A 12,750-nucleotide genomic window follows, 5' to 3' on the forward strand; every position below is an offset into this window, starting at 1 on the left:
GTCTATGTAGTTTACAAGAAAATGGGGCTAGGCGTAGCCAGCGCAGTTGCAGAGTGTGCAGAGGCAAATCTAATTTTGATAAATATGGTTTGAGTGCTGTATACTTAAAAAGAAATGGGAAAAATGTTTAGTAAACAAACCTTAAGGCTGACTAAGACTGAACCATTCATCTTAGTGCAAGTAAAAAAAAAAAAAAAAAGTTAATTTTCTATTAAGAATGAAGAGTAATTCACACGTGATTACCAGTGAACGGGTTAAGAGGCAAACTTCATTAATTATTTGTTGTTAATCATTAATCACCATTATCTATTTAAGTGTTAATACAAGTTTTGCCTTGTTTTTTGGTGGTGGTGGTGGTGGGGTCTATATAAAATTACTTGAAAATGCAAAGACCGGCGATATATAAAAATATCCGTTGTTATTTGTGGTATATCAGTGGAATACGTAATTAAAATTCAGAACGTTCAAATGTCCAACACCTTTTTATCCTAAGAAACCGGTACGATTTCTGGCTAAGCTTGCCCACGAATGCAAAAGAAAGGCATTTCAGCACGTTGAAAATGCCAGTTTGTACATTTTCTGATTATTTGTCTGTGTTTTAATGAATTCCATCGTTTGCCTTCTTGTTTGAGTCATCAGCCCCACATAGTGCATTTGTGCTTGAGATATGAAGCATGAAAGTTGTGTGACTTTACTGCAGCTGCACGGGGAAGCAAAGTTAGCTATCATAGCAATGTGTGGCCTCGGTGCCGACTACTTGCTGAAGCACACCAACACGACATGAGTATAGCACACTGGCTGTGTGCCTAAAAGTAGCAGATTCAGTTAAAAGCACCGGCCTCAAAGCTTGGAGTAACAGTTAGTGTTCACACACAAATTTCCCAGACTTTGACGCGTAATTCATGCAACATTTGCACAGGGTTTCTGACGTCCATGGTTGCCAGTTACGAATATGTTTGCCATCAGACCCAAATGCCTCTGGCTACTTACCTTCTGAGATGGCTGGTTGTTCAAATACACTGCTGACTTAACCTTACTTAACTCGAGTGCAGGTTTATTGAAACGTTAGGTGACGTCAAGGTAATAGACGCAATTACATCACTTCTTTACACATAACATTTCTGGTCGTGTCTGGGTAATTTAAATTACACAGAGTAATTTACCAGAAACTGACAGCTTAAAGTTACTCTGTTTTGCTCTTCTTCTTTTTTTATCTAGCTCGCAAAAGACCTCACCCGCCCTCTGACAGACCATGAAAAAAGACAACACAAAAAAAGAAAAGACTTGTGCAGAGTCCAAACTCTTACTTCATGTGTCCAGGTATGCAGATGGTATTGTTGGCATTTCAATGTCTGATTCAGTTCAAGGCAATATGCTGTATCACCATGTACTATCCGCACTTTCGTTTCAAACATGTTTGCACCAGCCCCTCCAAGTAAAGCACCCAGTTGCAACAGCAAGCATGACAATGTTCAACACGTGTTTTGCTGTGACCAGTTAGAGGAAAAAATCAAACTTGTGTCGGCTCCAAGGGATATGTATCTTTTAGCCCAAATTTATACAATTATTGGAAAATCATCTTATTATTTACATATCTAAAATTGATTTAAAATAGGGGATCCATAAATATTTTCCCTCACACTCAGATGGAATCTGGCTTTCTGAACAAGTTAAGAAAGGAAGTGTTTAAAAAAATGCCACTGAAAAAAAGATCTAACAAATTGCCATGATATTGGATATTGGTCAGTCTGTTGCTTGCTAACAGTGTAATACTATCTTTGCAGGCTGCTACAAAATCACTACTGTTTTCAGCCATGCACAAACCGTAGTTCTCTGTGTGGGATTCTCAACTGTGTTGTGTCAGCCAAAAGGAGGAAAAGCCAGACTGACTGAGGGTAAAACATATTCACACAAAACACACTTAGAATAAATCAATGTATTCTCTTAACTGTTTGATTCTCTACTTCAATAAATAATGCCAACAAAGAAAATTAAAGCATTCTGGTGTTTTTTTTATTGAGAAATAAAGATGATATTTTCTCGACTGAAGTCACCTTCACAGAAAGCATACAAGCAGTCAACTCTGGATAAAAAGACTTTGTGCCACAGATTAAAGACAAATACACAAAAAAATGTGGACCTTAAATAAATAGTACCAGAAAAATCAACACGAAAATAAGAAATGACAACCTCGCCTGCATGTATCTAAGGAGAGTTGTACAAAACTTGTAAAGACAACAAATTTAAACTTGAATTTAATCAGCAAAAAAAACACTTTAAAGGCAGGTCCATCACTGTTGACAAAAACAATAACAGCCCCAACAACAACAACAAACACGCTACAACAATTAAACTACTGTGTCTGACACTGTACTCCGCCTCTTGGACTGTCTTCATCCTCTTCATAAGCTTCCCTGCTGTGGCTTTTCTGTTGTGACTGCACATCCACCTCGCACAGTTCCACCTCTTCCATGTCATCAGTGATCATCACATCATCCCTGGGAGGAAGCAGTCTTTCCAGCTGGTACATGAGGTGTTCTGGGAGCCAATGTTTCTCTGGGAACTCCACCTGTGGCACAAGTTACAACAGCTTGAAATTGTTGCTGGATTAAGATAGTTAAATTCAGAGCAGTTAGATAGTTAAGTGTTTACCTCAAAATGAATGATGAGCTGTCCCTTTTCATAAGGTTCCTTGTAAAGTGGCATGCCCTCATTCTGAACACATTTGATGTCGCCATGCTTGATTACTTCACCTGTCATAAAAACAACACATTGATAAATATTTCAATACAAAACAGATGCAAACAATGGGTACTAGTATGTAAATGGGCTCTCACTGCCTTGTTGCATGTAGTTCATATGTGCACCTTTATTGTGCTAGAAGGCAAGTTAATCTGGAGAGCTAGTTTAAAAACAACTTGAGAGGTGAGCTGCTTTACTGGTTGCAGATGATATGATGAAGACGAGTAAATACAAATACTTTAAAATTGTGATTCTCCTAAGTAACTAAATGTTTTGATATATTGATAGCCCACATACATAAATAAGCAGTATATGTGTGTGTGTGCCAGTCTCATAAACCAGCAGACTTTGAGCTGTTACCTGGTGCTGAGTTGATGATGAGTGGTCTGTTGTCCAATGTTAAAACCGTTTTCTTGAAACCACACAGGGCCTCAGCAAGTTTGATTTTCATCTTCATGATCAAATTATCCTCTTGTCTCTGGAAAACAGGATGCTCTTTCTGGTCCAGCACAATGATTACATCCCCAGGCTCCAATCCAGGTTCCTGGTCACCTTCTCCATGGAATGTAATTTTCTGACCATCTTTCATACCTGGGCGTCACATATTTACAGGTCAAGCATTTGTTGCAAAACATATTTAAATTAAAATCTACTTTTTTCTGAAAGATCTAGGAAAAGAAACAAACCTTTGTCAATGTGAACTTCCAGGATTTTCTTCTTGCGTTCTACTTTGTGTCCATGGCAGTTTTTGCAGCGGTCCTTTGAATTGAACTTCTCACCCTGTCCTTGGCAGTCTGAACACATGCTTTGGATCTGCTGAATCATACCTGGCCCAATCTGTTGCACCTTAATTTGAACACCCTTTCCTTTGCAACTTGAGCACTTCTCTAAGGCACCTTTTTTCCCGCCATACCCTGTAAGACAAACAGAACGATGACACCTGTCATACTTTTGAGCAACTTGTTTTGTATACAGAATGCTAAAAACATACAGAAAAGATCATGTACCTTCACATTTTTCACAAATGACATTCTTCTGAAGTCCGAGCTTTCTTGTGGAGCCCAAGTACATTTCTTCCAGTGTAACACCAAGTTGGTGGACGACATTCTTCCCTATAGAAGAAAAGAATTGTTGGTTCAATTATTGTTTGGCTGATATTCAACAAATAAAAACACAAAACAGACCCAACTGCTCCTGGGTAAACACTAACATGTTCAAGAATAAATCCTACCTCTTCTCTCTCTCTGCATCCTTCCACCACCTCCAAAAAACATATTGAAAATGTCCATTGGAGATCCTCCACTCATGCCTCCTTCTTTGATGGCTTGCTCTCCTCCTTGATCATACAACTCTCTCTTTTGTGGGTCTGATAGCACTTCGTATGCTTGAGATATAAGCTTGAACTGTGGACATACCAAAAAAAGAATCTGGATCAGGTTCATCACCCAAGTTGTTTATTTACAAGATTTTTGCTTTTGTACATTCATTTGAAAAAAAAATGTAATTGATCATTATGGCCACCCAAAAGAACTCTTTTATAACACTTCATACACATTTCAAAGGGGAATAAATAATTAATGTGTAGCGTGTTTTGCATTGCCAACGAAAAGGAATTTAGTCAATAAGTATTAATGAGTACCAGTTCAGAAGTAGAAATATAGTATAGGGCAATATTATGGGGAATGCAAAAAAAGGGTTTCAAAATCTATTACAGTGTTTTCTATAAAAGGTCAGTGTGAGATAAATTCAAACACTAAGGCTGTTGAATTATTTGATAACATCACAGGCATTAGAAACTGAGATTTATCCCATTCCAAATCTTAATGACTGCATTTGAACACTGGCTGTGAAGTAATCTTGCAGTTCATGAATACGGGAGCTGAGTCCAGCTCTTTCTAGAGAGTTCTTCACTCAACAAGGCGTGCAGTTTAAAAATAGACGGGACATTCCAACGGTGGATAACCGGTGGCAGGGATCCCTGAAGCTGAAACACGGTTATGTCCCCTACTCACCCTCTCTCCTTCACTGGGGTTCTTATCGGGGTGATATTTCAAAGCGAGTTTTCTGTAGGCTTTCTTGAGTTCATCCGGAGAGGCGGTGGGACTGACGCCCAAGAGATCATAGTAGTCCGTTTCGTGAACCATGGTGACAAACTAGAAAAAAGAGATAAACAAGCAGTTCATATGGCAATCGCTAAGTTTTCTTCCACGAGGAAAACCAACTCTTAATGTAAGCGAGGTAGCCATAACAACGCTAACATTTACTACAGAAGAGTTTCCTTTAACACGGAGGTGCACTACACTTAAACTGTAAATGCATATTGTTATAATACTGCTGAAAATAAACGTTTGTGAAAACACAGAATTCAACTGAGTAAGCTATGCCTCAAACCGGTAACACAAGGGGGAGTTACAGAAAGCACATGTGGTAACTGACAATTTCTCTCTGCCTTACACGAGGTTTCGGGCTGTATTAATGTACGTCAGGATGAAACCACTAACATTTTAAAAAGACGTACGTTAGCTGTTATAATAATATTAATTCATCGTACTTACTTGTCAGGTCTTCTTACTACGCTTGAGCCCGAGTCGTGCAGCTGACAGCGCTGAAGGAAGATGGCTGGTTCTTATATCCGCTCTACAGCGAGGAACATTCTAGAGAGGTCTGAACCGAGGGGCCGGCTGTTTGGTTGGCCGAGGCTGAAAGTCTAGAAAACACCAAGATCAGAAAAACTCATGGGTCGAGGAGAGGGAGGGGAGGGTCCAAGAGTCTTGAGTCGGCTTTACTTCATGTCATTCCTCGAAAGCCTTTCTCTTTACAATATCATAGGCCACCCATTGGTTATGGTTACTTAGATTAAATATAAGGAAGTAAAGTGCATTTTCTCGAAGGTTCTAATAGAGCCTGGAAAGTTAACCTAAGCTCCATCAGGTTGTAGATCAGAGAGAGAAAATGAAATAAGTTTTTTTATTATTATTATTAAGATATGTGGTGAGTTTGACAAACTTCAGGCAAATCTTTCTTATGCTCATGTTTTATATAGGGATGCACGATATTGGATTTTTGCCGATACCCCATATGCCGATATATCGAAACCCCTTTTGGCCGATACCGATACCGATACCAATAATCACAAGTTTGTTTGTTTTTTTCACTGTAAAGAAAGCCAAGTCTTTCCTGTATTGGAATTATATGTTACTCTTATTGTGACGGTCTTATTTGTTTAAGAAACACGCATAAAACAAGACAAAAAAACATTTGATTTTACCATGAATAAGAAATGTACTATTTTTTCAAACTCAAGACATTCAGTATTGAAATACAGAAAAATAATTTCTTTAGATCACATGAATTTTAAATGTACAATGCATTTTTAAACATAAACAAGTTGCATTTGATTATTTTAGAGCTACTGTAACAACCAGGTGACAGACACAGAGCTCTGCAGTGCAAATAAATGAAGTGCTACATTTTATTTAAGGAGCTTATTTTTCAGATGGAAAATAATAATAATCCTAACTGAATAGCACCTTATCGGCTGTGCCTATCGGCAGAAACTTTCATATCTGCCGATACCGATAAACGTGTTTTTAAGCTTTTATCAGCCGATACCGACATAGTGCCGATAATATTGTGCATCCCTAGTTTTATAAGCTTTTTATAATTTGACAACTTGATCTAATATTTCCTCACCAATTTTTAAGTGCATTTTCTGTAATTATTTGCAAACTTAAAGAAAAAAAAATGGACCACTACTTCGAGCTTGCGTCACGAAACACTAATTGAACTGATCTTACAGAAACTAGTGATGTGTCGGTCGTGAACCCCTTGGCGTTTCTGTGTAAATGCAGATTTTTATCACTGCGTTTAAGCTTTTTCGTTGTCCTGTAAACGGGGCCTCAGAGTGGAGGTCTGCAGCTGGACTCTCTTGGAGGTAAGAGCACTTTGAAGCAGGTGTGGTAAAAAACGGTGACCAGTAGCCAATTTACACAAACATTGAGGACACAGATGATTTTATTGTATTGTTTTTATTGTCATGATTAGTTTTTCTGTTTGTTTGTTTTTGTTCAAACATTTTTGTTCGTCTCTTTCATCAAAGGGTGGCTTTTAAGACGAGAGAAATTTTGCATGGGGACGGCTGTATTCCTAGAATATATTCCTAGATATTCCTAGAAAAATACAAGCTGGGCTATCTGAGCAGATTAGATAGCCTATTTTTTAGGACTGAAACTGTATTTTCACTTTTCTACAACATACTGTTAAACAAGTTAACAGATCAGACTAGGCAATCGTAAGATAAATTTCAAAGGCCTTCAGCTCACAGACCAACATTACACAAACCTGAGCACATCTTGTTCTGGGCAAAGATACAGAGGCATTATCACTGCTCTGAGTTGTAAACATCTGTAATGTCAGCGTGCCTTCTCTTTTTAGAGTTTATCATCATATAAAGGAAGATAATGTTCCTCTTGTTCACACCAAGAAAGAAAAAGCTGTCAACCAGTGGTCAGTTGCCATGCTCAGTGGGACTCAGAGGAAATTCTTCCCAGTGTTTGGCCCATTATGCAAACCCACAATTGCAGTTCAAGTGACACGAGTATACCATAAGCCTCATATTAAAGCATATTCTTATATTGTAGGAACTGTACTCCAGTGTTGTGCCAAAACTCACATTTAGCGATCCAGCCAAGAAACCTGTGTCTGACCTCATAGGTAGAACAGGGTAAATTCAACAGTAAAAAAATAAGCAGTTGAAAATATTATACATAAAATCTTGAGAAAAACTAAAATTTACTGTATTTTTTTCTAGCCTTCCTTGTTGTGTTAGGGATGCAGTTCTAGGTCAGACAGAGAGCTTGTATAAACAGTTTCTTGAGCCCATTGAAATGACACTTGTACATTGCATCAGTTTTCATTAACATGAACACTTATTCTAAGATTTAAAAAAATATATTTATGAGAAAATTAAGACTAAGTTTGAAGTATCTAATATTACTCACATTTGGGCTACTTAGAAAATAACTTGATTCTCGTATTAGATCAACATTTAGTCCAACTCAATTCATTTTTTCTGCTTTAAAATCCTAAGCAGCTAAGACCCCTTATAAAGCCCACAAGAAACATGTTAAGTGTGTAACAGTGAATTAAGGTGCTAGCACTTCTGGTATCATTATAATATTTATTTTTCTTTCCAGTATTCACATGAGCAACAAGAGTACAATAAGACATCAATAGATCACAGACAAACATTTGTAACTATTGCTTAAGATGGAATCATTAAAGATCCTATCAGACTTTTTAACCATGTAAAACATAAATAAATCCACAAATACACTTTTTTGAGCTTAACTATTTGACAGCAGTCACTTGTGTTTTATTGAATGAGCCGTAAATGTTCAAGTACCCGTGCAAAATACATCAGACAAAAGGCCATAAGCAGCCAAGAGAACGACAACATCCAACACAGTTCAAATATCTGGAATGAAATACAGCCAATACTGTATTTAGTGCCTTATCAGGTTGATAGTTTTAAGACAGTGCTTTTTAAGTGTGCAGAGAAAATAAAACATTCAGGATCTCAAATTCCTGAGTCTTTTAAAATACTTATTTGGTTTAAAATGTGCAGATAAAATATATCATGATGGAGTCAAGACATTAACACTTGTTTAACAGGTTGGTTTGCGTCCCTTTAGTCCATATCCCGCACCCTTTGACATATTGCTTCCGTAAATTCGGAGCACTTTGAGTTCCCTCGCAGATCTTTCGTCAGAACCTTTAAGACAAATAAAAAAATGATAAATCATAAGATTCATCTTTTACCAAAACAAACTGTCACATTCTCAAAGATAGAATACCTTTTTGTCTCGAATGGTGTCAAAGCAGCCAGTTTCAATCTTCTTGGCATAACCATGCAAGCCCATGTGCCGCAGCATCATGACAGCACTGAGCAGCAACGCAGTGGGGTTGGCCATGTCTTTTCCTGCTATATCTGGAGCAGTTCCATGAACCTGAAAGAGGGGTAAAATCACAGCTCAACATCATGGTTTACATATATGATGAAAATCAAATGCCTGAAGATGTAACATGTACAAACATGGAGATCTTTGTGTTTACAAAATCGTCTGAACAGGAGAATGAAACAGAACATACCGACTCAAATATAGCAACACCATTGGCACCAATGTTTCCACTAGGTGTCACTCCAAGACCTCCAATTAGTCCAGCACAAAGATCACTGCAGTGGTAAACAGATCTTAAGCTTTCTTTCTGTACATGCACATCTCTGCTGTCAGTTTGCCTTTTGTCACATTTATGGTATTTATCAAAGTTTTCCTGACACATTTTATTTCACTTGTGTGTTGTTATAACAGTTAGGTTTGGCTGAAAAACGTTTCTAAAAGTAATCTACCCATTACTGCTGCATATCAATTCTCTATTTATAAAGTCAGATTTCCCCCTTCTGTTAACTTTTCACATCATTAACAATAAATCAGACAAAGCTATACAGCATTCCAAATTTCTTCTTAATGTGATGTAAAGGACTGCAACTCAAGATGCATATTGTTACCAAAAACATCTAAACTTACCTCAAGATGTCTCCATACAAGTTTGGCATCACTAAAACATCAAACTGAGTAGGATCTTGTACCATCTGTGAAAAAGTACCAGGTATCTCATTGTTAGATTAAAATACAAACTTACACCATAACCATACAAATTAAAAAACACAACATTTTACTTACATTGAGACAAACTGTGTCCAAATACATCTCAGTGAATTTCACGTCTTTATGCTTCTCTGCAGCTTCCCTGCATTTTCGTAGGAAAAGCCCATCTGACATGCGCCTGTTAGAAAAGGAATCCAAGTAATTATCAAAAAGCTTTTTGTTTAAAAAATAAATAAATTGTTTAATTTTTTAACACAGTATAACTCACATAATATTGGCCTTATGAACAGCAGTAACACTGGCTCTTTGATTATTTCTGGCATATTCAAAAGCATATTCTGCGATGCGTTGGCTGGCTTGCTCAGTAATAAGCTTAATACTCTGAACAACTCCATCAACAATCTGAAAAGGTAAAATATGTAACAAAGATTGAGTCAAACGTGTGAACAACACATGACATTGCTGTTGTGTCAATAATGAAATATCAATGACAATCTTGTACCCAGAATGATGACATTCCATGTCTTTATCTAAAGAAAAAGTTATAAAACTTTAAAAGTGATCCTTTGACATTCTGACATCGGACGCCGGTGCCACATTGGAGGAGCTTCGCCTGCTGTGAGCAGACAGGATCCAGGAGACAGAGACTGAACAGACTTCTGGGGAGTCTCAGTCCTGGACCCTGCTGAGGTGGAGACTGGCTGGGCTGGAGAGTGGTGGACGAGTGGTGGACGGGATGTCGTCATCTAATTTCTTATGGATTTTTTTTGCACTTTCTATACTCTTTCTTACTTTTGTTTTCTTAAATGCGGCGGTGACTCCTGAATTTCCCCTCGGGGATAAATAAAGTATTTTCTATTTCTATTTCTATTTCTATTGTTTAAGGCACTCACCACATGTTCAATCCCACTGTATTCCCCCTCAGTGTTCTCCCTGATGGTAACCAGGTCAACATCAGTGTAGGGGGTCTGGTAGCCCTCAATGGACACACAGGGGCGGACATTTGCATAGAGGTCAAAGGTTTTTCTGAGCAGCAGGTTCATAGAGGGATGTCCCGCCGCTATAGGTGTCTTTAAAGGTCCTGTGAATATAAAGTTGTCTTAATTCTAGTTGTATTTCAACTGCCAGAATAAAAATCCCCTCTTTGGAGGGAAACACTTTTAAAAATGTGGCGTATTTGATTGTACCAATCACTCATTTTTAAATTAAAAGGAAATATTAATTACCAGTGAAGGAAATACAAGGTCTTGTAATTTAACATTGTTGAAACTATGTATATAATTTCACATTTTGAATAATAAAAAATAATTAAGCACGCTACCTTTCAGGCCAATTTTGTTCTTGTCCATTGATTCTTTTGCTTCAGGAGGGATCATCCACTTGCCTCCAGGTCCTTGGATGGCTGTAACATTTCTTTCTTCCCACTGAATAGGAGCCTAAGTCAAACATAGAAAGAAATGTGGATGATTTTATATCTGACAGTTTCAAATTTCTCATTTTAATTTGGTGAAAATGTATTGGTCAAGTAATTTCTGGAATTAAACCAATATGGGGTCTATCCAAATTTTGCTTGTTCATCATAAAAGGCAATATTGCTCTCATAGAGCTTACCTTGGCTGTTTCAAATATCTTCATTACTGCAGAGGAGATCTCTGGACCAATTCCATCACCGGGGATTAGTGTTACAGTCTGCATCTATGACATCCAGAGAAAAGAATGATTGAACCCTTCAAAATACAAAATCTAGTACTAGGATTAATCAAAATTTGAGAAATTTTGACACCATCTCTTAAGGTAAGCGACCTACCCCACGGGTGAATACCCTGGGACGAGGAGACTCTCTCTTCACAGCTCCAGCCACCCATGACGCCTGGCAATAAAAGGGATACAGAATCTCCTTGAATACTTGATAAAACCATTCTGTTAAACAGTTCAAATGATGTGTAGAAAAAATAGAAAACAAAGCAGGGACGTTATATCTTAGTGGATTGGAGGTCATACTTATGATATAGCAGAATAACAAAAAGAATTTGCACCGTTTACAGTCAAGTATCTTTAGTCTTCAAAAGAACGTTTTTAATTGCAGCACAAGTCCTTTTGACTTTTAAGTTACTTTTGTAACCCAACCAAGATATGTGTAATGAAAAGCAGTATAGGCTATATGGATCAAGCAGGTTGCATAAAATTGTGGGGGACAGAGCAAGGGAGGGAGGAAGGGAGGGAGAAGGCGATGTGGTTTGAAAGCTATCTGTAACAGACATTCTGAAGATGAGACTAAGTTACAAATTGGATTAAGACAAAACACTGAACCTGGGCTAATGATAAAAAACACACAGCCTTAAAAGAAGATAGTACTGTTTGTGGAGGTCAACATGCTTTGTGGTGTTTTACAAGGTCTAATACAAAGGTAGCCTGAGGGCAAAAGTTTGGGAGCATAGTGTAATTCATTTTTGAAATTAGCGAAGCCAGAGGTCATCTTCCGCTGAAAGGCAAAACCGATAGCACACAGATAGGTTATCTTAGCTCAATTTGAAAGTCGGTTTTGTAGCAGTGCCAAAGCAAAGCAAATGTGAAGAGATATGGCAAGGTGCAATACAAAATGTCCATTTCAGATTCTATCTACTTTGCAAAGGGAGAGAGAGGGCGAGTTGCTAATTTGCTCTTCACCAGTCGCAGACTGAAGGTATACTCTGTGCTCAACTTACTTCCTGTGCCTTGATTTTATCCTTGCGGCTGCGTGATACACCCCAATTTCTTAGTAGATTAAGAATCTGTAAATGAGGAACATTTCATATTTTCTACACAAAGCGTTTAACAAGAGAAATCGCCAATAAACAGTTTCCATTCGATATACGGAAATGGGAGCTAGCTAGGTTGCCATGGTAACTACAAAGCTTGTAGCTTGTGTGTTGGCATCAAGCTAGCTCAGTTAGACAGCAATCGCCACTTAATATGGCAATATTATATTGTTTGCTGTGGAGTCAGAGATAAAAGAGAACACAGAACACGGTGCAATAACTCTGCAGGAATATGATGTATAGCAAAAATGCTTTTCTCGTACGTACCGCTGACCTCCATGTCTTCCCTGCCATCCTCAGCAAGCCAAGGTCGATGCAGCAGAAGCGGCAGCAGTGGACGCTTGTCAAGCTCAACAAATACGGAACGGATTTCCGTTTTTCACATTGCAGTCTTTACAAAAATAAAACCTAATGTAATGAGTTCAAACAAAGAACGGCATCATTATAGGAGAAATCAAGCTTTCTTTAATTTACTTTCATACAAGTGCAGTATATGTATTTTATAAGATCCTTTGTTAAGAGACAGTTGACTCGCCCTGTGT

The 12,750-nt window shown here is 37.9% G+C and overlaps 3 protein-coding genes across 4 annotated transcripts; 1 reads left to right on the forward strand and 2 right to left on the reverse strand.

Moving 5' to 3' along the window:
• The first annotated feature begins 21 nt into the window (after positions 1 to 21).
• On the forward strand, positions 22 to 1,930 carry rps27l (ribosomal protein S27 like). The gene is given in 4 exon segments (XM_074677218.1): positions 22 to 63; positions 1,219 to 1,269; positions 1,272 to 1,320; positions 1,785 to 1,930. Coding segments are annotated over 4 exon segments (288 nt in total).
• Positions 1,931 to 2,001: 71 nt separating this feature from the next.
• On the reverse strand, positions 2,002 to 5,455 carry dnaja (DnaJ heat shock protein family (Hsp40) member A). The gene is made up of 8 exons (XM_074676731.1): positions 5,298 to 5,455; positions 4,755 to 4,895; positions 3,974 to 4,145; positions 3,750 to 3,854; positions 3,429 to 3,656; positions 3,103 to 3,333; positions 2,653 to 2,753; positions 2,002 to 2,569 (listed from the first exon to the last, which is right to left on the reverse strand). Exons 2-8 carry the CDS (start codon positions 4,884 to 4,886, stop codon positions 2,354 to 2,356), a joined length of 1,185 nt encoding a protein of 394 aa, XP_074532832.1. The 5' UTR covers positions 4,887 to 4,895; positions 5,298 to 5,455; the 3' UTR covers positions 2,002 to 2,353.
• A 2,463-nt stretch (positions 5,456 to 7,918) lies between these two features.
• idh3a (isocitrate dehydrogenase (NAD(+)) 3 catalytic subunit alpha) lies at positions 7,919 to 12,571 on the reverse strand. Of its 2 annotated transcripts, XM_074677380.1 has the most exons (12): positions 12,476 to 12,546; positions 12,116 to 12,181; positions 11,218 to 11,280; positions 11,022 to 11,105; positions 10,732 to 10,846; positions 10,304 to 10,491; positions 9,679 to 9,812; positions 9,486 to 9,588; positions 9,330 to 9,394; positions 8,893 to 8,977; positions 8,598 to 8,750; positions 7,919 to 8,515 (listed from the first exon to the last, which is right to left on the reverse strand). In XM_074677380.1, the coding sequence occupies exons 1-12, from the start codon at positions 12,500 to 12,502 to the stop codon at positions 8,432 to 8,434; spliced, it is 1,167 nt and encodes a 388-aa protein (XP_074533481.1). In that variant the 5' UTR covers positions 12,503 to 12,546; the 3' UTR covers positions 7,919 to 8,431. The 2 variants fall into 2 exon arrangements, with proteins under 2 accessions (XP_074533481.1, XP_074533483.1); XM_074677382.1 differs by lacking the exon at positions 12,116 to 12,181 and having other exon boundaries at positions 7,920 to 8,515; positions 12,476 to 12,571.
• Between the last annotated feature and the right edge of the window lie 179 nt (positions 12,572 to 12,750).

Source organism: Halichoeres trimaculatus, unplaced genomic scaffold (genome assembly GCF_033239565.1).
Source record: "Halichoeres trimaculatus isolate MK-OKI-2021-1 unplaced genomic scaffold, fHalTri1.1 fHalTri1_scaffold_10, whole genome shotgun sequence".
Taxonomy (NCBI): Eukaryota; Metazoa; Chordata; class Actinopteri; order Labriformes; family Labridae; genus Halichoeres; species Halichoeres trimaculatus.